At 40.3% G+C, this 23,604-nt stretch overlaps 1 protein-coding gene across 1 annotated transcript in view; it reads right to left on the bottom strand.

The window, feature by feature from the left end:
- Positions 1–493: 493 nt before the first annotated feature.
- SPMIP7 (sperm microtubule inner protein 7) overlaps positions 494–23,604 on the bottom strand; it is a 28,627-nt gene continuing 5,516 nt past the window's right edge. The window contains 5 exon segments of the mRNA XM_086742952.1: positions 494–548; positions 6,431–6,538; positions 18,703–18,744; positions 19,817–19,884; positions 20,309–20,468. Coding sequence (XP_086599078.1) covers positions 494–548; positions 6,431–6,538; positions 18,703–18,744; positions 19,817–19,884; positions 20,309–20,468 — 433 coding nt within the window.

The raw sequence follows: 23,604 nt of genomic DNA, 5'->3' as shown, positions 1-23,604 counted from the left end.
TCATCTCACATTCTCTAGGGGCTTGTATATCCTATGTGACTGAGATTTGCACAGCAGCATCAGGGATTTGGATGCTCATTTCCCATTATTGCTGCTGAGGATGTCCCCACCTTGTTGAGGGATATCAGTTCTTTCTGTGCATTTGCTGTCTTCTGGCTCTGTGGTTTATATTCCCTGCCTTTCAGTATTTCCAAAGAGTCTTCAGTCTGCTCAAGGCCTTTCACCATTGGTGCATTTTACAACCCTTCACAGAAAGCCTTTAACTGGATTTGGGAAAGCTATTTCTTACAAATGTGTAACACATAGGTACCTCAAAAGCCTACTGGAGAAAAGCAAGCAGAAGAGGTAACAGAGCAGCAATATAGATGATTTGGGTAATACAACTCACCAGAGACCTCTGGACAAAAACTTCTGAGCAAGCTGCCAGGCTGTCCAAATCAGAATAAACTATTTGGACTATTTTGGCCCCTGGAGCACAGTAGAACTCCCTGAACTACAAATTCGCATTTGGTCCTTTCTTTCTCAGGGTTGCAGCTTCCTCGTGATGTCTACAACAATATGAGAAAATAAAACAGTGATGAGACAAAGGCTTAATTACTCACCCTCCATCTTCCCTATTTAACTGTTTTCAGTTTAAGCATAAGAGAATTTAAGCATGGGTGCAAGTCACACAGTGTTAATTAGCCTCCAGACCAGAGCACGTAACCTGGCTCCTTTCATTCACTACTACACACAGAGCCAGTGCAGGCAAAGGTTAAAATCTCACTTTGTGACATTTAACCATCTTTGCGAGGCACACTTAGGACAGCTAGTGAGAAGGGCTGCTGCTCTGTAATGACTTCTTAGTTAACAATACATTTACATATATGTGTCTGCATGTGTATGTGTATATATATACACACACAAAATATTTATGTCAATGGATGGAACAGATACAGCATAATTTTCTACCTTAGTTAACAAAGCAAACCAGTGCAGAGAGCAAATTTGAAGCCTTTTGACTTATGATTCCTCTTGTTTTTAATATGGTTTTAACTGTCAACGCTAGTAAGTCATAAATATGAGAATAATGTAATAAGGTCTACCACAAACACCCACTTCTATGTTATTTTATTTTTGTTCGTACTTAAAGTATCCACACATCTTCACACATTTCCTTCCACCTCACTGTTAGACACTGAGGCTCTCAGTTATGCAGGTAAAATGGATTGATAGTTTCTAAACTGTAATCATTTCTCATTCTGTCTTGTTGAAAGAATTCTGAGGACTAACTGGAGTCACCATTTGAGAAAAAAAGTCCCTGCTGATTATACTAAGATGAGCTTCCATGTTTTGCTATGTATCTGCAGTCACAGGAAGACAGAGAAAAAAAAGGCTTTTAAAATGTGTTCTCATATTGCTAAACATTCCCTCTTCTTCCCTTTCACTGCACTCTCTCTAAACAGTTATGCCCATTGCCCTCAGGGAGTATTAATAATTTACAATATTCCACAGTACTAAAATCAACCTGCTTAACAACAATAGTGGTGAATCTTCCTAGGAGTTTTAGAACTTACTTCCTGAATATATGTAACATGCTGAAAGACAGATCCCTACAGCAGCTGTAAGAAAGGTATCTTCTGTCCCTTGCCTCTTTTCAGCCTTTCTTGGACACACATAGTTGCTTCACAACTAACCTGTACTGTGTGGAGAACTGCCATGAGCATGCTGAACGCGTTCAAGCACACAAGGCCCTGTGGTGTCTGGAGGGCTAACTCTGGTGATGCTGGAGGTTTGGCTTTCAAGCCTAGAAAACACACTTTGCTGGCACCATGACATGCCCGCTTTAGATACCCAGTCGTACCCATACCCAGAATACTGGGATGGGGATTAGAAAATATGCTGGGGACAGTCCAGAGGGAACAATTTATGCTAGACTTCAGATATTCTTCTAATCTTTTACAGGAAGAGGCACTATAAATAATCTTATATGCCTACAACCTAAGTTGGAGTAGCCCCTCTGCTGCAAAACACCTAATCAAAAGCAGGGCTGACACAGAACTGATCAAAGTCTTACATTCACTCACTCTCCAACCAAAGAAAGATTTTCTTCTGACTTAAGGATCCCTCTTGAAATCTCCAAAGCAACTTGCTGAAAAGGTGCAATCCATCTCCAAAATCAAACTAAATCCATCACTACCTTATATTAACTATGGCAAGGCAAACACATTTCCATACAACTCATTATGCAAATGGATTTGTGTTTTCTAGGTAGTAACAGTTCATTTAAACACAAACAAAACAACACATAAAACATTTCTTCCTACGCAAAAGCTAAACAGAATTTAATTGCACTAAAGACTCTGAAACCTAATTTTCTGATTTCACCTTGGGATTACCAGGAAATAAAAATACAATAAAAATACATCAGTAAAGCCTGACATATAAAAATACTACTCATATTCAAAGATGAAGAAATCATATTTCTTCTGTTCTATATCCTATACAACTCTGTTGAGTTCAGAAAGCTTAAAACAGGTATAAGGGATTTTGCCCCACATACTGTAGAAGCTCCACATGATAGAAATGTAGTGCAGAAGTGGTTGCATGCTGCCTGGTCTACTGCTGATATTTTTGACAGGAACATTTATTAGACCATGTTAGCAGTAGACAAGAGACTCTCTCTGATACCCATAACTGTCTTCAGGAGACTGACCGTATATTGTAGACATGCCAAATAAAGCAGCTATAAAAACATCCACCACATGCATCACTTGCTACTTTCTGATAAATTATTATAGTCATGGCTTGCGAATGATCAAAGAGAGAAAAAAAAGGGCTCACCATTTTAAAAATAGTAAGAATGAGGTCCTACATGAAAAGCATGTGGAAATGAACTGGGGTAGTCTGATGCCAAATTCCAGGAATAGCCTCTCTTCTCTTCACCTCTCCACTACAGTCTAGCTCAACTTGTGACCACTGAGATCAGCAGGACTTTTATGATTTATTTTACAAAGGGAAGGAATCAACTGTTAAACATCTCTCTCTCAAGGGCAACACTAACTAATGTTGGGAGGAGATTCCCAGCATCCCTAATAGTTTTACAGAGCAGTTTCATAGAAGGCAACAATCCTCCATCTTAAGTCACTGAACACTACCTTACTCCTCAAGTAGCACCAGAGAAAGTAAAATAGAATTGTTACAATTTTGCAACCAGTAGTTCTACCCTTAGAGGAATCATAGAATAGTTACAGTTGGAAGGCACCTTCAAAAGTCATCTAGTCCACCCCCCCTGCAACAAGCAGGGACATCTCCAACTAGATCAGGTTGCTCAGAGCCCCGTCCAACCTGGCCTTGGATGCTTCCACGGATGGGGGATCCACCACCTCTCTGGCCAATCTGTTCCAGTGTTCCACCACCCTCATCATAAAAATTTTTTTCCTTATATCTGGTTTGAATCTACCTCCTTCTATTTTAAAACCATTACCCCTTGTCCTATCACAACAGACCCTGCTAAAGAGTTTCTTTCCCTCTTTCTTATAAGCTCCCTTTAGATACTGGAAGGCTGCTATAAGGTCTCCCTGGAGCCTTCTCTTCCCCAGGCTGAACAGCCCCAACCCTCTCAGCCTGTCTTCATAGGAGAGGTGCTCCAGCCCTCTTATCATCGTCATGGCCCTCCTCTGGACTTGCCCCAACAGGTCCACATCCTTCTTATGTTGGGGGCTCCAGAACTGGACACAGTACTCCAGGTGGGGTCTCCTGAGAGCAGGAGGGGCAGAATCACCTCCCTCGACCTCCTGGCCACGCTTCTTTTGATGCAGCCCAGGATGTAGTTGGCTTTCTGGGCTGCGAGCACACATTGCCGGCTCATGTTGAGCTTCTTGTCCACCATCACTCCCAAGTCCTTTTCCTCAGGGCTGCACCATCACTGCCAAGTCCTTTTCCTCAGGGCTGTTCTCAATCCATTATCTGCCCAGCCTGTGTATTTGTGCTTGAGATTGCCCTGACCCACATGCAGGACCTTGCACTTGGCCTGGTTGAACTTCATGAGGTTTGCATAGGCCCTCTCTCAGCCTGTCAAGTTCCCTCTGGATGGCATCCCTCCCTTCCAGCATGTTGACTGCACCACACAGCTTGGTGTCGTTGGTGAACTTGCTGAGGGTGCACTCCATCCCACTGTCCATGTTGCCGACAAAGATGGTAAACAGCACTGGTCCCAATACTGACTGCTGAGGAATGCCACTCGTCACCGGACTTCACTTGGACATCAAGTTGTTCACCACAAGTCTGAGTGCAACCATCCAGCCAATTCCTCATCCACCGAGTGGTCCGTCTGTCAAATCCATGTCTTTCCAGTTTAGAGACAAAGATGTAATGCGGGACAGTGTCAAATGCTTTGCACAAGTCCAGGTAGATGACATCAGTTGCTCATCCCTTGTCCACCAATGCTGTAACCCTGTCATAGAAGGCCACCAAATTGGTCAGGCATGATTTGGCCTTAGTGAAGCTGTGTTGGCTGTCACCAATCACCACGTGCCTTAGCATGGTTTCTAGGAAGATCTGCTCCGTGACCTTGCCAGCACAGAGGTGAGACTGACTGGCCTGCAGTTCCCCACGTCTTCCTTATTTCCCTTTTTAAAAATGGGGGTTGTGTTTTCCCTTTTCCAGTCAGCGGGAACATCACCAGACTGCCACAACTTCTCAAATATGATGAACAGCGGCTTGGCAACTTCATCTGCCAGTTCCCTCAGGACCTGTGGATGTACCACTCAGCTCAGAAAAAGGCTGATAAAACCTGGTCTATAATATCCGTGTATGATTACGCTTGCTATCTGTTTCCTACGCACCTTTCTTCAAAAAAGCCAGGGGATTTTGTCCTTGTTCTAGAAAGTAACCATTAGCACAGAATGAGAACCCTGTTCTTGCTATCCACCAAAAACTAAGAAAATTAATCCACTATGAACTACATCCACAAAAACACCTGTATAAAGCAAAAGGAAGCAAGAGACATGTTTTCCTTTCTTAGATCACAGTGGCACCTGTCTTTTTGCTCTTGAAATCTGGCATCTGTCTCAATCTTTGCTAAGATGCATTTGCCTTTTTATTTGTCCATGACATTTACAAGCAAGTTAGTCTTGCATCAGGCTGCTCCAAGTTCAGCTTTATTAGCCTATAGAGATTCAGGACTCCGTTGCATCTTTTCATTCCCTGTCAAGAGCAAACTGTGATTACAGGTGACTGCCTACTTTCTTAGTATAACCATAGGAGAAAAAGAGCGGAGGTGAATGGATGGAGGGCAGCAGAAGTAGAAGGTCGGTGCATTTTGCACAATGATGACATATGTGACAAGGTTAATCCTTTAGAAGCCAGGCAGCTCCCTAAAGTTCCTCAAGCCTTTTCTGGATACTCTTCACTGGCAGTGCTGAAAAAGAAGTGTGATGTGTTGTGAACAGGATCCTAAGGCAAATTAAGCAGTTTAATGGAAGATAAATTTCTCTGAAAAATGTGGAAACTTGCGATAGGGTCACCATGTCCTAGATCATTATGAGTAACAAGAAATTTGAATCTAAAAACCAAAATCATAAAGAAGAGAGAGGAAAAAAAGAGTTATTAAGCTATTCTGAAGCTACTGGGAGAAAGGCTAGGTTGGTCCTTTGCTCAGAAGCTCTTTGTGCTAACAAAAGGAAAACGTTTTTTCACCTGCTCTGAAGTGTCCAGCTTTTCTGAAACCAACAAGAGTTAGACATCTAAATACTTACACTGGCTCATGTTTTTAACAACTCTTGTATGGAAGAGCAAGAAAGAATAAAGATTACTAATTTACTTCATGAGGTATCCACAGTAGCGATGTGGGGCTATGATTTTATATTCACAAGGTCCTGGGCTGCATCAGTGTGAGGGCATGGCACGATTTTGCCTCTCACTATGTTTTAAGTAAACTGACTCTTTGTAAAAAAATATTTTTTTGTATAGCAAATACCCATTTCATAAGTCTGCCAACATCAATTTGGAAACACACCACCACATAAATTTTTTTTTTTTGGCATTTTTAACTTTGACATTCCTGGATCTCTTTCAAAACATATACAGATCAATCAAACAAACAAACAAACAAAGTCACTTACCCACTTACACCATGGCTTAGTGACTGTAGCTAAAGAAAAAATGTTTCAGTGTAGAAATAATCCACATTTAGAAATAATTATTTATCTCAGTGTTAAGGTATGTTCCCAATACATACCTTATGATGTTTCAGAAAAATTCTAAAGCCTCAAAAGGATTTCAGATTAGCATGACAATAATGTGGTGGGATCCAACCCCAACTGTTTTGTATTTTTTAGGCCAATGGAGTGTCATGTTTAACATTTAATTGTTCTTTAACTAAATAAATGCAATTAGGACTTTTCCTGTAATCTTTCTGAACAAGCTGAGAAATATACCTCATACCTACCCATGCATTTGTGCAATTATTGATGGGGTTGTTGATGGAAGATTAGAATTTGCTGGGTGAGTTGCTGACCAATGAACCTTGCTGGTGTATCCAGGGATATTTGAAGTGCTAAAGAAAAAAGTTAAAGGGGGGATGGGGGTGGAGAAAGGGTAGATTAAATGGCTATAGGCTTGCAATATGACTTACAGCTCCGTTCTAAAGTAGCTAGTGTTTATCAAAGATGGATAGGGTAAAAACTCTTCATAATATAATGAGTAGTCCTTAGAATGTATTATCTGGCATAGCTTCTTTAAGATCAGTGAGACAACTTTATAATGATCTAGCTGATGATCTGAACCAAAATCTTTGGTTAGACATAGCAAAAGTGAGTTCTTTAATGACTTTTCCTTTTTTTTTTCTTGTTCCCTTAGTTGTTTAGGTTGAATATCTGTATAATATTCACAATTACAAGCAACATCTAATCTCAAAGGAATCTCATAGAGTACAAAGAGTAAAGAAATAGTCTTTAAAGAAGTGATACAGATTCAGCTCATATTTAGGTTTCAGCTTCAAATATGGAATTTAGGTAGCAGGCTTTAGGCCAACATGTGTGATTTCTCATGGCCTAAAACACAAATGATTTCCCAAATTATTCTAAAGGTCTCTAAATTTCCCCTAGAATTTATTAATATATTTACATGTATATGTAATATTGTTAACACTGCTTAGACACATCAGATTAAATTCTAGCTTGAGTACACCAGTGGACTGAGACAGTACGTGCCACATCTTGGAAAACTAAAGCCTTTTCTTTATTCTGATGCTAAGTTTTAATGTGAAATTAAAAAAAGAAAGTTCCTTACAGAGATTGAGGAAAGCATTCTACTTACCTGAGGTAGCACAACAGAAAATTCTGATAGCAGTTGCTTCAAGATTAAGCAGGGAGAGGTTTGGAGAGGAGAGGTTCGGAGAGGTTCGGTTCGGAGAGGTTCGGAGAGGTTCGGAGAGGACTAGTATGAACTCAGAGATAATCCATGAAGATTAAAAATAAAACAATCTAAACTCCCAATATAACAACTTTTTTTTGCAGCACAGTTATCCAGAGTATCATCAGTACTGTTCTATATTGACAGCTCAAAATAGGACACTGCTGAATTATACGTATATCCAGACTGCCCATACACATGGAGGTAAAAGCTCATGACAAGCTGTTTCATCCACTGAATCAAATAAATACTTGGGATTGTAAACCTCACCTCCATTAGTCCCTTGTGGGTCTTCAGACTGCATGAATGATAACAGCGTCTCCTTTGAAATAATCTCTATTTTTTGGTTCCCCTGTACTCTGGGTAAAAATAAACAGTTCCTTTAATTACAAAGTGCATAGAGCTATTAGTTTCAGTACAGCTGATCAGCTACTACTCTGCAACTAAGTTCAGCACAGGACACAAAGCTGGACATACGTATGAGATGTATTTTATCAGAAAATTCTTTGACTTGCGTACAAGGAATCTTAGCTCTGAAATTCCTCACCAGAATGGCAGAGGTTATGACAAAATGCTGTAGCTACCTATCACTGTTATAACAAAGGACTGTGGGTGAACTATACTTGCCACAGGAGCATTGGTGGTATATGTCGTAGCCTTTGTTTCCATAGTAAGCAGAAAGACAATCTAGTTCTTTGGAGTGGCCTTGCACTAACTCATACATTCATACACTGCTCTACTCCCTGGGCCACGCTCCAGTACATGACCCTCCAGACAAGATGGCTTTATAGAATCAGTACAGCGGTTTTATAGCACTCGGGAAGCTGTTACTTACAGGGAATTGCCAAGCAGTTATCTGAGCAAGTAACAAATCTGCACTCTGTCAGCAGCCATGCAGGTGTAACAAGTAGACCTGAAAATCTAGTACAGTAGTAGAATATATTTTAAGAACTGGCCAAAATGGCTTGCAGATAAATTTGCTTTTTCATGTCCCAGTAGACAACTGTTAGGTTATGTGCAGATTAGGTAACTCTGCAGAAAATTTCATCTGCATACGCAGAGGTCCCACTGAGGGACACAATGGACATTGAGTGTGTGTAAGTATATGCACATGCATCCATCCAAACCTGAAAATGTGACACCACTTTGAAGGACTCAGTCAGACTGTGAACAGAGTTTTATTACCCTAGTGATGTGCTACATACCAAGATGATTATGATTCACATAATAAAGAAATTCCATTGACTTCCCTGATATTGTATGAGCACCACAGAGAAGGGGATCACAACAAGAAGCCCCATATTAACTTGCCACATTTTATAAGCCTATTTGGAGTTAACACACATAATAACTATGCAACTGTGGAGATATTAGAATACATTATGCACTGTGAAGCATCTGACTGATAAGATCTTCTGACCTTTAAAGCTTACAAAACTAGAAGAAAAGAGAAAAGCATCATACATGGCCAAACGTGACCCAAACATCAAGCCTGAGAGATGACCCAAGATGAAGACTTGTTCTAGACTGTCTGTTAAAAAGGACGACAGAAGTTGATATACTCATAACACGTGAGAAGGATGTAGCTCTGAAAGAGAAGAGAGATGGGCAGCGAGAAGCTAAAAGTACCGGGATAATTAGTAAAGCAGCTGCTCTCCTTGGAACCTGCAAAGAAGATGCAAAAATGTGCTGCGGTTATGTATGTGATAAGGCAGAAGAAACTGAGGCTAAAAAATACCCCTTTGTTTTTTTTTTGTTTTTGGATCATGCTGTCTAGCTCTTGCGTACTTTCTCTGACGAGCTGCTAAACCAGATTGTTGCTGCTAAAGAAAACAACTAAGTGCCAGGCTACCACTGGACAACATACAAAACTCCTCTGTGATTATGCTGTCGTCATCAAGCTTTCTTTCTTGTCGGTCTCTCTTGTTCATATACTTCCTTTTTATCATGCTAGCAGCTCTTAGTCCCAACAGTAAGAAACACACAGTGTTGACAGTTGAATCTGTGCAAGCTCTAAGACTTTTCAAGTGGAATGTAGTGATTCTGAGTGCCTCTGCTTTGTTGTGCCTCTGTTTCATATGTCCATCTCGGGACATCTTTGAACATTTTTATTTCCTGGTAGTATTCAGGAAAACCAGGGTGGACTTAATTTAGTTGGGCATCCATACTGACATTTAGAGCTATCTGAGATGCTTTAAGGTATCTGACATAGCTCCCTATAGGACTCTCAGGAGATCCATAATGTTCTGAAGCAGCAGCTGGAAGTGATGGTCTAGGGTGTCTCCAGGGCATTGGATGCCCAGGTTTGCCATGTAAATTCCATGTCAACTGCCTTTATGGGAGCAAAATCAAGATTTCCCCAAATAATTTGCAATTCTTTAAAACCTTGGATCTAGCACTCGAGCCTGAGCAACTGAGGCATCCAAGTTTTTTTGTGCATGCATCTAGTGATTCTTACCTTGCACTTACAAGCAAAGAGGTCCTAACATCTTATTTTTTCTTACAATCACTGTTGTATAAATTTAATAGAACTAAATCACCAGATTAAGTAATTAACTAGCTCTTCTGGTTACTGCAATTATAAAATAGGCTGTGCAGGTCTCACTTACAGTACTAAGACTTGTAACTGGCTTCCACCTCAAATTCCCTTCTAGGAAGACTGACACGTCACATGTTTGTGGCCCTTCTTTTACTCCATAGTCCTATTGGCCAAGTAGAATAACCTGTGGTAAAAATGCCTCAGATGTTGTCCTATGTCAGGAAACTCAATGCGTACAGTCTCTTTTGTTGGGAAAGAATACACCTGAGGAAACTTATGAAGTCAAAACAAGGTGGTCCATGCATGGTGAAGAATGGGACTGACAGGATTTTTGAACAGAGCATTCTTGCTTAAATTTCATACCCTTCTCCCTCAGCTATCAGAGCAGGATAGGGAATAGGTATTTACAAATGGATTTGGGGTTTCTAAAAGGATAAAACCATCAAAATGGTAATTCTCCAGAAATATTTTGAAACATGTTGAACTGGAACACTTTATTTCTACAATTTCAAACAGTTTTATTCTGCTTTCAACTTTTTCAACTCCCCATTTTAGTACGTGGTAATATTTTTCAGAAAAAAAAAAGAAAGCATTTCAAGCCAGCAATGAAATCTCATCTGGAAAATGTCAAAGTAGGATATTTCAGCATCCCCCACCTTCAACCCCCTGACTGACTCAAACTGGAAAATCACTAAAAAGGCATACATGGTGGACAAGCTGTCAGTTTCTGAAGAAAAGATACATTGTGGGAAAGCTCTTAGGCAGCCCATGAAAATGACTATGCAAGGTGCAAAGCAGCAGAAGGCCCTGTCCCCAACTAATTGTGGCCTATGAGGTTTCTGTGGTAACTTGAAATGATAAGGGATGCATGCACACAATCGGTTGGAAGCTGACTACACTGAAGAAATATGACTGAAGTCACTACAGATACACTGATGTGATAGTAGCACTTTGCCCAATGTGCTTGAGAAACCAAGAATAAGGGGTAGTTTCAGAGAACAGCTTTGTGCAAGAGCTGCAGGACTTGAAACACTTAGGACTTTGTCTTCCTAGAAACTGTATGCATTAAGTTCCCATTTCAATCAATTGCTTCCAGAAATTGATTTTGGTCAGATCCTGTCCTCTCTCTGACACAGCCAACCTCTCTGTCCTTGAACAAGTCACTTCAGCCTCTTCAGTCTTTACGTTTCAAAAACTAATGCTATAATTTACTTTACCAGTGTTATGGCCATGAAACAGTTGATGCTTCAAAAGTTCTAATTAAATAACACCGTTAGAATGCATATGTCTTGTGTAAGCACTGCCCTCTACTGAGTATTATGAGAGCTGATGAATTACGAGTAGCAAGTTTTAAAATGGTAATGCCTGCCTAAGATTTTTACTTAATTCTGGAGGCAGAGGCTTTTAATGTGGAACAATAAAACATAATTTCTATCCTAACTGCTTGTGTCAAATTTCAAGAGGTAGGTTCCAATAAGCACCACAGTGGAAATCAGGAAGCTGCTGTGCTATAATACAAAAGACATACAAAACAGAAAAGCAAGAGTCAGATATAACACTTGATTGATCTGAGCTGTTGCTGTGTACACTGGAATGTGCGAAGTATGCTACACCATTACTACACTAAGTACTGTAACTCACTGAGGGTGGAAAGGAGTTCTAAAAACGCCAAGGAGGAGAGTTATTTGTGTCTGTCAGACTGAGCGTTTGCCAGAGCCCTGCCCACGAATGCTACAGAGGAAATCCCCATCACCAGCGTGGGAGGCATTTTTTCCATTGACCCTTAAAACACCTGCAGAACTAAAATACCACACAGAGCATAACCTTGTTTCAGCAGCTGATTGGGGAAGAGGTCAACAAAGGAAAAAGCTGGTGACTATGGGTGGAGAGAATGATACAAAATTACATACCTATAAAGAAGTTTAAGAAAAATAGAACAGCAGATTATTATGTTGGGAATCCATATGATGCAGTAAAATCAGTTTCTCCATGGTTTTCAAAATTATTAGGTTCAAAATGAACTTCTGAAAAAGAAAGAGATTTTTTTTTCAAAGTAGTTGTTAAGAACAAGAAAGAATGAATTGGGTCACTGCTTATTTTCACTTATTAATAACACGGAGCATCTCAAAAGTGCCCAGGGAATTTAGCAGTCTGAGCCTTCCTGGAAGTCACTCTAGCTGTGCTGCAAAGTTTCCTTCCCTGTGTAACTTGCCCACAGGAGCTGAAAATATAGTGTTTTTTCAGAATTTAGACTGCCCTGCTCTTCCTTGACATACATTTGGGTTGGAGCAGTAGTTACACACAGGGGATGAGATTTTTAAAAGTGTTCAGCACCTAAAAGTTTCATTGTGGTGTTTGTGGCCAGATATTTCACAGGAGCTTAGCAATCAGTATGCAGCCAGAGTGTGAGCTCTTTCAGAATTCTGGTTTTCATGTGTGGTTGCTGAGCTATTTTTGAAAGCCTGGCTGGCTGCACAAAACATACTCTTCAGCTCTCAGTTGCTTCCCTACCTAGTATACTGTTAGCTATGTGACATATAAAACCAAATGCAGTATTCATCTTCCATAAATAAATTAATACTGTAAACAAATAATTAATATCAAATCAGTAAGAAAAAGAGAAAATTACCAAGGAAAACAGACATAATCAATTCAGAGTTCAAAAGCTTCTAAAACAAATCACAAAGGTCTCAGTTCTGCAAAATACATGAACAGATACTCAATTTAATCCCTGTTCAGGAAATCTTGTTAAGCAGATACCTTTAACTCATGGATTCCAATGGAATTTACACTTCATGGGTTTGAAAGAAAAGAAAGCAAATAAAAGAAGAGAGTTTAAAGTATGCAGACAGGTAGAAAAGTAGGAAAAAAAAAAAACACAAGAAAAAGAAAATATGCACAAAAAATTGGTAAACTTTAAAATATTGCAAAAGCCACTTCAGCCACTGAAAACTGTTATCCAGTATACCTGACAAAATTACACAAGCAACATACATTGCAAATACAAAAAGCATCAAAGTATTCAATTTGGAACCTCACTAGTTAGTGGCATAAAAAGATGAGATTCAAGCCTACAACTCCTGTGATCTGACAACGTAATTCACTCAATGGAGGACTGAGCTGTAAAATGAGATCATGGTAAGTTTTACAGAAGATTTTTGGAGATCTGTTGGTGAAAAAGGACTGCATTTGAAAGAGATTTTCAGAGTGCTCTTGCACAACAACTTTCTAATTTTTTTTACTAGCTCTTTTTTTAAAAAAAAAGTTTTATATGTTGCCCTTGGCAAATAAATGATCGAAGATTCCAGCTTTTAGGCATACATTGCAACATAACTGAGGATGAAAGAGAGGAACAAGTTCATCCTAAAGTAAATCCAGGAGTGCAAACACAAGCGAAGGATATTAAGAATGATGCTACATTCCAAGGCTGGAACAGATCTCAAGAGATGATGTAAGTGATCCCTTTCCTCCAAGACAGGCTTTAATGAAAGCCTGGAAGAGAATGAGAGGAACTGAATTACCCTCCAGGATCTTTGGTCAAGTGCAAAGATGAAGAGTCTGACCTCAAAAAAGCACTTCCATAGCTCCCTTAGGATCATCCTAGACTGCCACCAGATCACAAACATAGTTTTGATTAATAAGTTCAGATTCATAAATCTAGCACTTCTAAACACTTGACATGGCTTTTTACATGTGGTGAAGGCTCCCACAGCTATTCCATGTCTGAACCACAGAGAAAAAAAAGGATAAAAAATGAATTTGATTCCTAAGTTTTCACTTGTGTGTCAGCCTAACCTTCAAGAACTATGGCCATCATTCTTTTGGCCATAATCATTTTTTAAAACCAATTAATCATTAATCATTTTTTAAAACCAGGTTTCAGCAAAGCACCATTTCAATAGCTTAAAGCTCAGAGTTTGGTAAAAAAAAGGCACAGGCTAGGGGTCAGGATACATGAAGTTTCATTCCTTTCTGTGCTACAGACTCCCAACAGGATTTGGCAAGCCACTTAATCACACTGCACCTGGATTCCCATCTGTAAAACTTCCAAATTGCACAGTAAGGACTTCAGAGTATTATCTAGAGTGCTGGGTCTATGTACAGCAGCTTTTCACAACACTGATCTTATACTAGGGGCTTTTAGACTCAACTACAGCATAAGTCAAGACTTTTATCTTTTTTTTTCTAATTCCTTAAGAAAAAAGAAGAAAAATAGAAGATGGTTTCTTGTTCTGCCAAAAGGAAGAGAGGGTGGGTCCGAGGGTAACATACAAAACATGCCTAGGTTCACCACTCTTCCTGTTTGTCTCTGCAAGATTACATGACAGATGACTCTTAGCGAGTTTCAGCTTTGCTAATAATTTGAATGGCAACCACTTTCTTGCATGGTCTGGGGAAGAATAGTGTCTCACTCCGGAGTAATGCCTGAGTGCCGATGCTGTTGCCCAAGTGCTAGATGCAGGAAGTGCAACTGCTCGTCCACGAAAGAGTGAAAGTGACTATCTACAAAGAGATTTTTACATTTTACAGATGCACAAAGCATATTTAGGCTTCTAAATCCAAAGCTTATACCTAACTTCTCAAGGATTTTGGTGGGAGCCTAGTAGCCTTAATATGTTTACACATCTTTTCAGAACTACTGGCAAACACACAAAGGAAAAAAAAAAAAAGGATCACTTCTATGTCTTCTTTCTGACTTTCTTACTTCTTGTGCTTAAAATTGTAGCAATCTTGATGTCTGAAAATTGTAGACAGAGAATAAATACGAACAACTTAACAGATTGATTCAGGTGGAATTGAGTTTTTCACAGATTTGAGATGTCAGAATCTTTCAGGTCTCAGAGATCTTGGTCTCCTGGTTGCCAGATATCAATGAAACCCACAGCCTCAGTCACTAAAGAAACCCAGGAAAATGACATAAGAATACCAGACAAGGTAATACTGTTGCTCAAACTTATAAATCCACCATGATACCATATGCTGCAAATAGCTGCAGACAAGATGTCTGTCTCTTTGCAGCAGCTTCTGTTCTTCAAAGCTCTACAGTAACAACAGTATGCCACACCAGAACTAAGGGTTAATAGCTATGCTAACTTCCTTATAAACTCAGAAATCTCTGTTCAGCACCATGTTGTATGCTATGTGTGCTGTATTTTTAAAGCATGTTTCTCAATAATCATTTTATACTATTTTACGTTCTAATTGTGACAGTGTGTTCCCTCCTCCCTCAACCTGACCACTTTTCCCATAACCCTGCTCAAGTGATAACCACCAGTGATAGACGTATCTGGTCCTCATGGTAATGGCAGCATCTGACTCAAAGTGGATTCGGGGTAGACAGATAACAACACAATAGCCAAGGGATGGTGATGCACCCCCATAGCCACAGTGCTAGTTAATCTCCAACTCAAGCCAAATTTGGCAGAAACTAACATCTACAGTCAGTGTGCAAATATGGCTATTAGTCAATTGTTTTACTCCATAAATAGTGAGCAGCCCAAGAGCCCTTTGAGCTCTCCTGCACAGCAGCGGGCTGCACATAGGAATCTCCCCTTGGGTTGGGATGCCTCTCAAGGTTACAACTTGAGGTTGAGAGATTCCCTGCTGCAACACATCCTCAGTAAGTGACTAATAGCATGCTAAACTGCAATCTTACCTAAGTGATATAAAGGATTGATTGTGCACATATAATCCTTTAGACATAAACTGTTGGTCAAGCCTGGGACTAGGATTACATCCAGTTGCACCTAGACTCCTCTCAGAGAAGGAGTCTAGAAAGCAAGGGGGTCCTTTCTGAACCTCATGACTCAATGGGAAGGTCTCCCTGACAGTTTTGCCTGACCCTGTCCTCTATGCAGTAAATAATCCAGTGTACCTTGCCATCAGATCTTGTTAAATCACTGTCACATTTACCATTTTCTGTCAAACTTTGATAAATCATTGGTTTATATCAATGAAGTATATTGTTGCTTCTCTCTTATGAGTGAAGTGTATCACTCCCATTCATGACACTAATTCAAGCAGAAGTTAAAAGTTAGGTGAAGGCTGTGAGAAATCAGATTACTTGTGCAGGAAGCAAGACAAAACAATCAGAATGGTGCATTATGTACATAAAAGCTTGGTTGCAGTAATATGGGTCAAATTTGACCATCTCACAATGCTTAGCACCTTACCTTGCCTGTGAACCTACTGCTGTAATGCTGTAAGGTTGTGTGAAGAATGATAGGCTGCTCCCCACAAATGTGTGTGGCAGCGTGTGATGCATTGCAAAAGGATATGCATTCTCCCTGAAACAGGTGTAAGAAATGGAAATGAACAGACGTAAGTTGTAGCTCAGAAATTCCAGCTACTTCCAAGGCAGCTCCTAGCAACTAGGAATGTTCTACAGATACTCTGCCATATGCAAGTAAGGCCCAGCATTATGCCTTTTCTTCAGAACAGAGGGCAGTATTTTTACAGCTCCTCTCCCTCTGCTTCCCCCAGTGAGGTATCCTTTCTGTAGTTTTCCGACAAATGTGGACTGTGCAAGACTACTGAAAGGACAGAAAAGAAAGGCCTACGCAAAGAGAAAATCTGATTAGGTAAACAGAACAGTCTCTTTCCTCTTCTATCATTTTTAGTCCTTACCTTTAAGTTATTAACTTTTACCATTTTACATTCTCAAAAGTTTGCAAATAAATGCTTAATAGGAGCTCAAGTTACTAAAGACAACTTTAGGAAAGGTTTAAAGTGGAAACCTTTGAATTTCAAAGTTCGTAATCTTGCTTAAAGTAAAGTGTTCCTATTGGCATTCAGGGAGCTTTTGCAAACTCAAAGGCCATCTAGTGACAGAAGTTAAATATCACACATTTTAAACATAGCAATTATCAAGTCATATGACCCATAAAACAACGGCATATGCTCTTTTATCTGACAGACCAGTTCATTAATACTAAAGAACTGGAAACATCTGCAGTATGAAAGTATGTCATAGTTTGAAAATAAATATAGATTTTTTTTTTTTTTTAAGTAAGTGGAAGTAAGGACTCTATTCAGAATGGCATCAGCAGGAATTCCTGGTGCATGCTAAGCTCAGAACCTTCTCTTCCACATCCTCCCCACTTGAGCCTTGAATGTAACACACATCTATTTCCTGCTGCTGGGCACTTACAGGAATGCCTGTGTTAGGTAGTCCTAGCATCATCAGGAACCACAAGTCAAAACACCCCATGAGTATTTTGGGGTATGATCTAGCAGATGTGCTTGGACTAGCCTCACATGCAACCTTTCTCAATTGAGAAAAACAGAAAGGTCCCTATCGAGTTCTTAAACCTTAGTTGTGCAATTAGTCTAGCAATGTTAACAGCAAGAGGGAGAGTATACTCTGATCTCCATCCCAGTCTAGGTCAGAGACTGCTAATGGTGAAGAGCTCATTATACCAAGACAGCATATTGCACTGGTGTTACCTACCACAGGCAGCTTTTACTTCCCAGGATGGGCACATTAAGGGTAGCTTTTGGGCTGACATTCAATTATTGTCAGTCCATTACGTCCATTCTGTACTAGATGGATGGCAAGGTCACTGGGGCTACAGAGCAACTCCTGGATGGAAAAAAAAACCTAATCAATTTCTGGTTGAAAAGCGTGATGCGTGGTGTTAGGAGCAGAACTTCCCTGAAACTTTAACACTAATGTGATACAATAAAGAATCAGGCCTTAATGTTCTATGACAAATTCATACTTAGTCAAAACAGGCTGCATTTAAGCTTACCATAACAGAAGTAGATAGATAAAATCTGTTATACCATCATCTAAGTAGACTTCTCTCTGCTCATTTTGTATCAGTTTCATTGACTAATTTTGTGTGTCTAGGCTGAATGGTCCCTTAGATCTATACAGACCTACACTGTCCCCTGTAGGCAGTTACCACTGTAGGCCATTTACTACTGACTCATTTATTAAAAAGGACTCTTGAAGCTGTGTTAACAGACCTCATTCAAGTTATTAAAAATAATAAGGAGCGTTCTCCCCATTTTCTTTTCATTATTTTGTCCCAAGACTAGATTTTTAACTGATTTTTTCCCCTTTCCCAAGGAACAAGAACTCAAGAGGCAGTATCAAATTCACACTAATCAGAGAAACATACTGCGCAGTGCTTGCCTAGTGAGCCTTTGAAGTTTGCACATGGTTAAGTGGGATTAAGTCTACATTGGTATTGTCAGTGTCCTCAAAATTTACTGCACCAACACAAGTCACTGTTTGGATAGAAAGGAAATCAAAGATATGTACATTATTCATAAGACAGCTGGTAGAGGCAGCTGAACCATATACTGCATGCTCCAAAATTCTAGTTATTTATTAAAACGGTCCGCAAGAAAAAACATGGAGATGAACTGCCTGTGTGGTTGGCATGTCCCAAGATGAAAACAATCATCTGCTGAACTTGCAGCACATAACAAATGACAGCTCTAGTACATATGTGCAGAGATGAGGCTTGGGAAGAATAGAAATAAGATAGAAACGTGTCATCTCTTGTCCTTTCGGCTATGCCCATAATCTGACTTGGATACTCTTCCAATGAGGACGTGATGTATCCTGATTTCTAGTTTACAGGTAAAAGGCTGGAGTCACCCATAAGCACAGGAGAATCTACACGCTCTCCCTCAGCACCAGAAGACACTTTAAGATTAGATAACAGTACATCTACAACTCTTGCTTCAGAAAATAAGAGATGGATTGCTTGGGCCTAATCAAAAAGGTAGAAACAACCCAGGAACATTGTACTTACATGTACAAAGGGATATGACAGGTTCGAGAGCTTTCGCTTATGCTGTGAAAGACAGAACAGATCAATCACCTTTTTTCACCAGCCAGAATAAGCTGATAAAATATTTATGAGGTCCCAAAAGAGAGATGGTGACAAGTCAAAGTTTTGCTCTTGGAATGATGCAATGCTCATTTGAATTTGGTAAAAGACCATGGTAAATGATGAGGTTGGCAAATATGCTAAATGACCCAGTTCAGTAGGCAGAATCTTGTATTTTAATCTTCACCCTCAGATACTGGGACTTCAGTGAATTTCCTAGGAGAGTATAAGCAAGTTTTTGTTTGGTTTTTGGTTTTTTTTTTTTTTTAAACGAACTTCTTCTCCACTTGTAACACTTCTCTCATTCAATTCTTGAGAACATGGGAAAAATTTAACATCAGGTCTGAATTTCTCTCTTGTTTTGTCACTGCAAGCTGCTCTCACTGTCCATATCTATATTCCTTTGAAAGAGCAACATTCAAGAAACCATAATGATACTGTTTTCTATCTTACTTCCACCCTGCAGAGGTACCTGTCTCTCCCATTGTATGCCTGACTGTGCCCAGTAGCACACCTGTCTATTGAGTTTGCCTGAGCAAACCTGCTGGCTGATGGCCTGGAAAAGAGGGAAGTTCTAGCTTTCCTGTCCTGCTTTAAACCAACCTTGCCTTTCTTGTCTCTACTTGGCTCTTATCTGAGCCCTTCTGAACCTCCTGTCACTCTTTACTGGGCTCATCTAAAATGCCCACTCTCAGATTGTTTTGGATTCTATAGACAGCAGATAAAACCTTGAGTTTGTAAATGTGTATGATTATTGTAGTGTTTTCATAAGTGTCATGTCTCAGTGAAAACTTCAGATATATGCAGTCATGACAATCATTCATTTTACAGATTTCTTCTGTTCTGATTTTTATATTTAGCTCTCTCACAGTAAAAGCATGTTGGAATATACTTTTCATATAATTACTGATTTAATATCTTAACATCTCTAGTTACAGAATGCTGCTGAATTTAGTCTTCTGAAATAACTGTACACAGACTTCATAAAGAAAGTGTTCAGAGGACCCCAGTATTCACCAAAAAAAAAGAAATTTACAAATCAACAGGTCTCTGTGGAGACGTAAAAGATCTTGTACAATATCTGTCCCAGAGGCCTCCAGCAACCTAAAATCACAATTAGATGCTTCTTGTAAGGCAACATTATGTAATTAATTAGGCTTAATAGGTTTTCATGCAGCAATCAGAATCAATTGCAGGACTGAATTTTAGTTCAGTAAAAATAATAATTATTACAGTTAATATACAGTTAATAATCATAAGTAAACTAACCTAATATGAGATTTGTTATGCTACAGCATCATTCCTATCAATCAGTTTTCATCAAAATCTCTCTTTTGGCATTGTGCATGCATATCTTCTTCTGTACAGGGGAGGAAAAAATATGAAATCATTTGAGGCAATTACTGGAGTGTGCTGATGATGACCTTAAATGCTCATTTGGGACTGTTTTTATTCAAAAACATTGCTGTGGGTTTAAGTGTATGATCCACGCAGAATTTAGGCTATATTTCATTAGCAAAACCTAAACCCAGTTGGCAAGAAATTGTTCACTGTCTTGACTTATTTCAGATTCAAGATTGTATCTCCTTTTTGTGAAACACTGAGAAACAGGATCAGCCAAAACTGTTGATTCTGGAGGTTGGATTTTGGAGGGTGATCTATTATCCCAAGGAACTTCTTCATAAGCTCTAGATCAAGAATAAAAAAAAAAAGAAAAAAGTTTCCACATAATCATTAGTGAATGACTATGGTAGCTAGATAATCAGGAATTATGCAACAAAGAAGGATGTAAAAAATAATAGAGGTGTATTTTTCTAGTTTAAATGGAAATGAAAAGCTTGGAATTATATGTTGCTTGCTGGGAAACAAGTAGTTATGGTACAGTTTCACAGGGTTATCTTCTTTAAATCTTTCTCACTTGCTAATTGAAAGAGATAGTTTATCTTCCAAGAAGCTAATAGTGATGTTGGGATTTATTTTGTCTAAATTTGAATAATCAGTTAAGTGAGACGAGATATAAATAGAGATTAGTCACCAGTCATATCATGCCTGTGACTGGCATTGAAGACAGATGTACAGAATGCCCTTTTGGAAACTCCAGTTTCTCTTCACTGCCTATATAGGAAGTGGAGACGAAAGCCACAGACTGGACGCAAGATTTTAAATAACTCAAGTTCATGAGATGAATCCTATGCTGAATGCTGTTAAAACATCACAAGTTATTTTTCCGAGTGACAGAAAAATTGTTTGCAGTTTTATATGTCCTGCTATCTAAGATGCACAGCAGCAAAAAAAAAAAAAAATGGAAGCAAAGCTCAAGCAAAACTTGATTTTAAAAGAAATGGTATCTCACTGTTTGAGTATTTGCAGAAAGAGTCTCTTGCTTTTTCTTCTCTCCACCTTGCAGAAGGATCACTTGATTCCTAAAAGAAATCAAATACAGGGCAGAAAGTAATGCTATCAACATATACGATACTATGATTGCTTGTTTAAAGAGTGAACTGCATGTATCTGCATTTTCCTAGGTTACTATCTTCTTTTGCATGAGAATGTGAAACATGAAATTTCACATAGTCCACTAGCCAGCACTAGAGATCAAGAATGGATCTATTTCTGAGGAGTTTTACTCAGTAAGGAAAATTTAGTACAGTGAATAAGTTTAAAATCTACTAAAATGTCCTTGCCTCTCTACTCCTCAGCAATGTAGCTTTCCATTTGTTATATTATTTATAAAATGGAATAGGAAACGCACTTTGCAGTCCCTCACATATGCCTGATATATTTGTATGCTGTTCATTGCCACAAATTGTGTTCCTCAGGGTTCAGTTCTAGGGCCAGTTCTGTTCAATATATTTATCTGATGCAGGAGTCAAATGCACCATTAGCAAATTTGCTTATGATACCAAACTGGGAGGTGCTGTTTGGTGCAGAGGGATCTAGATAGATTGGAGCATTGGGCTATGATTAATGGGGTGAAATTTAACAAGTCCAAATGCTGTATTCTGTACATAGGATGGAGTAATGCCAGGCCCAAGTATAAACTGGGAGAGGAGTGGCTGGAGAGCCACCCTGCAGAAAGGGATCTGGAGGTGCTGGTTGATAGCAGTATCAATAGGAGTCAGCCGTGTGCCCTGGCAGCCAAGAGGGCAAACCACATCCTGGGGTGCATCAAACACAGCATAACCAGGTGGTCAAAAGCAATGATTATCCCACTGTATTCAGTGTTGGTGCAGCCTCACCTTGAGTACTGTGCACAGTTCTGGGCGTCACAACTTAAGAAGGATATGAAAGTCCTTGAATGAGGCCAGAGGAGGGCAACACAGCTGGTGAAAGAGCTGGAAGGCATGTCCTGTGAGGAGTGGCTGATGACTTTGGGCTTGTCTAGTCTGGAGAAAAGGAGGCATATATATATAGATATATGCTATCTTGACACTACTGTCCTACTGCTGGGATGATTAATCTTCTAACATTTACTTCTCCTTTTTCTTTCAGTGGAAAGACGTAGCATAAAAACTGCAATAGTTTTTTCTTCAGGTCAACTTTCTGGATGTTTCAATGCAGCTAATGATTTGCTTAGTCCACAGGACTGAAAATGGCATGATCTGTTCTTGTCCAACTTGGGAACTCAGTGAGTTTTCTAACTAATGACAAGCTTAATGATACTGCCAGTTTCAGTTTATTACTGTTCTGTTTTTTTTGGGTGAAGGGGGGCCTAAGGTGGTAGCTTCTGTAGGAAACTGCTAGAAGTTGCTCCCCTTTGTTCAGTGGACTCGGCCGGGCCTAGGGTGGACCTGCTGCTGGCCAAGGCCAAGCCAATTGGTAGCAGAATGTCCTGTGATAACACCTCTGCGATAACGTATTTAAGTAGGGGAAAACAGAAAAAAAAAAAAAGAGAAGGGGAGAGAGAAGATGTGAAGCAGCTGAGCAGGGGCAGAGAGGGGGAGGTGCGAGCCTTGTGGGCCTTGCAGGCTTCACCCTCTGGCCTCCCGCCAGGCAGCCGACTGGGCCCAACTCGGCCCGGCCTGGCTGCAAGAAGTGAAGAGGAGATGAGAAGTGAATGAGATGTAAAAAGGATCCTGAGAGGCGTCTGCCAGCCTGTTGTGAGGAACGGATGCAGACACCAAGGTCAGTGAAGAAGGAGGGGGAGGAGCAATGCAGCTCCTGGCCAAGATTCCCCTGCAGCCCGTGATGAAGACCATGGTGGAGCAGGCTGTCCCCTTGCAGTCCACGGAGGTCCATGGAGGAGCAGAGATTCACCTGCAGCCTGTGGAGGACCCCACACCGGAGCAGGTGGAGGCCTGAAGGCGGCTGTGGCCCGTGGAGGGCCCGCTGGCACAGCCGTTCTGGAGGGACTGCACCCCGTGGAAGAGATGACCCACGCTGGAGCAGTTTCACAAAGGACTGTGGCCCATGGGAGGGACCTCACGCTGGAGCAGAGGAGGAATGTGAGGAGTTCTTCCCCCGACGATGACGCAGCGGCGTAAAACAACGCGTGATGAACTGACCGCGACCCCCATTCCCTCTCCCTGCTGTGCCGCTCGGGGGGCGGGGCGGGGAGAAGGTAGTAGAGATAATGTTAAGCCTGGGAAGAAGGAGGGGTGGGGGGACATTATCTTGTTCCCTGTCTCATTCTCCTGCTAGTTTTAGAAATAAATGAGTGTTTTTCCCCAAGTCGAGTCTGTTTTGTCCGTGACGGTAACTTTAAGGATTTCTCCCCATCCTTATCTCAAACCTTGAGCTGTTTTTCCTTGTATCATCTCCCCCTATTCTCTCAGAGGGTGGGTGGAGTGAGAGAGACTGCGTAGTCTGGTCCGGATCGGGGTT

Source organism: Chlamydotis macqueenii, chromosome 2 (genome assembly GCF_036417535.1).
Source record: "Chlamydotis macqueenii isolate bChlMac1 chromosome 2, bChlMac1.mat, whole genome shotgun sequence".
NCBI classification, from domain to species: Eukaryota; Metazoa; Chordata; class Aves; order Otidiformes; family Otididae; genus Chlamydotis; species Chlamydotis macqueenii.
The sequence above is the reverse complement of the archived record's forward strand: the minus strand, read 5'-3'. Positions and strand labels throughout refer to the sequence as shown.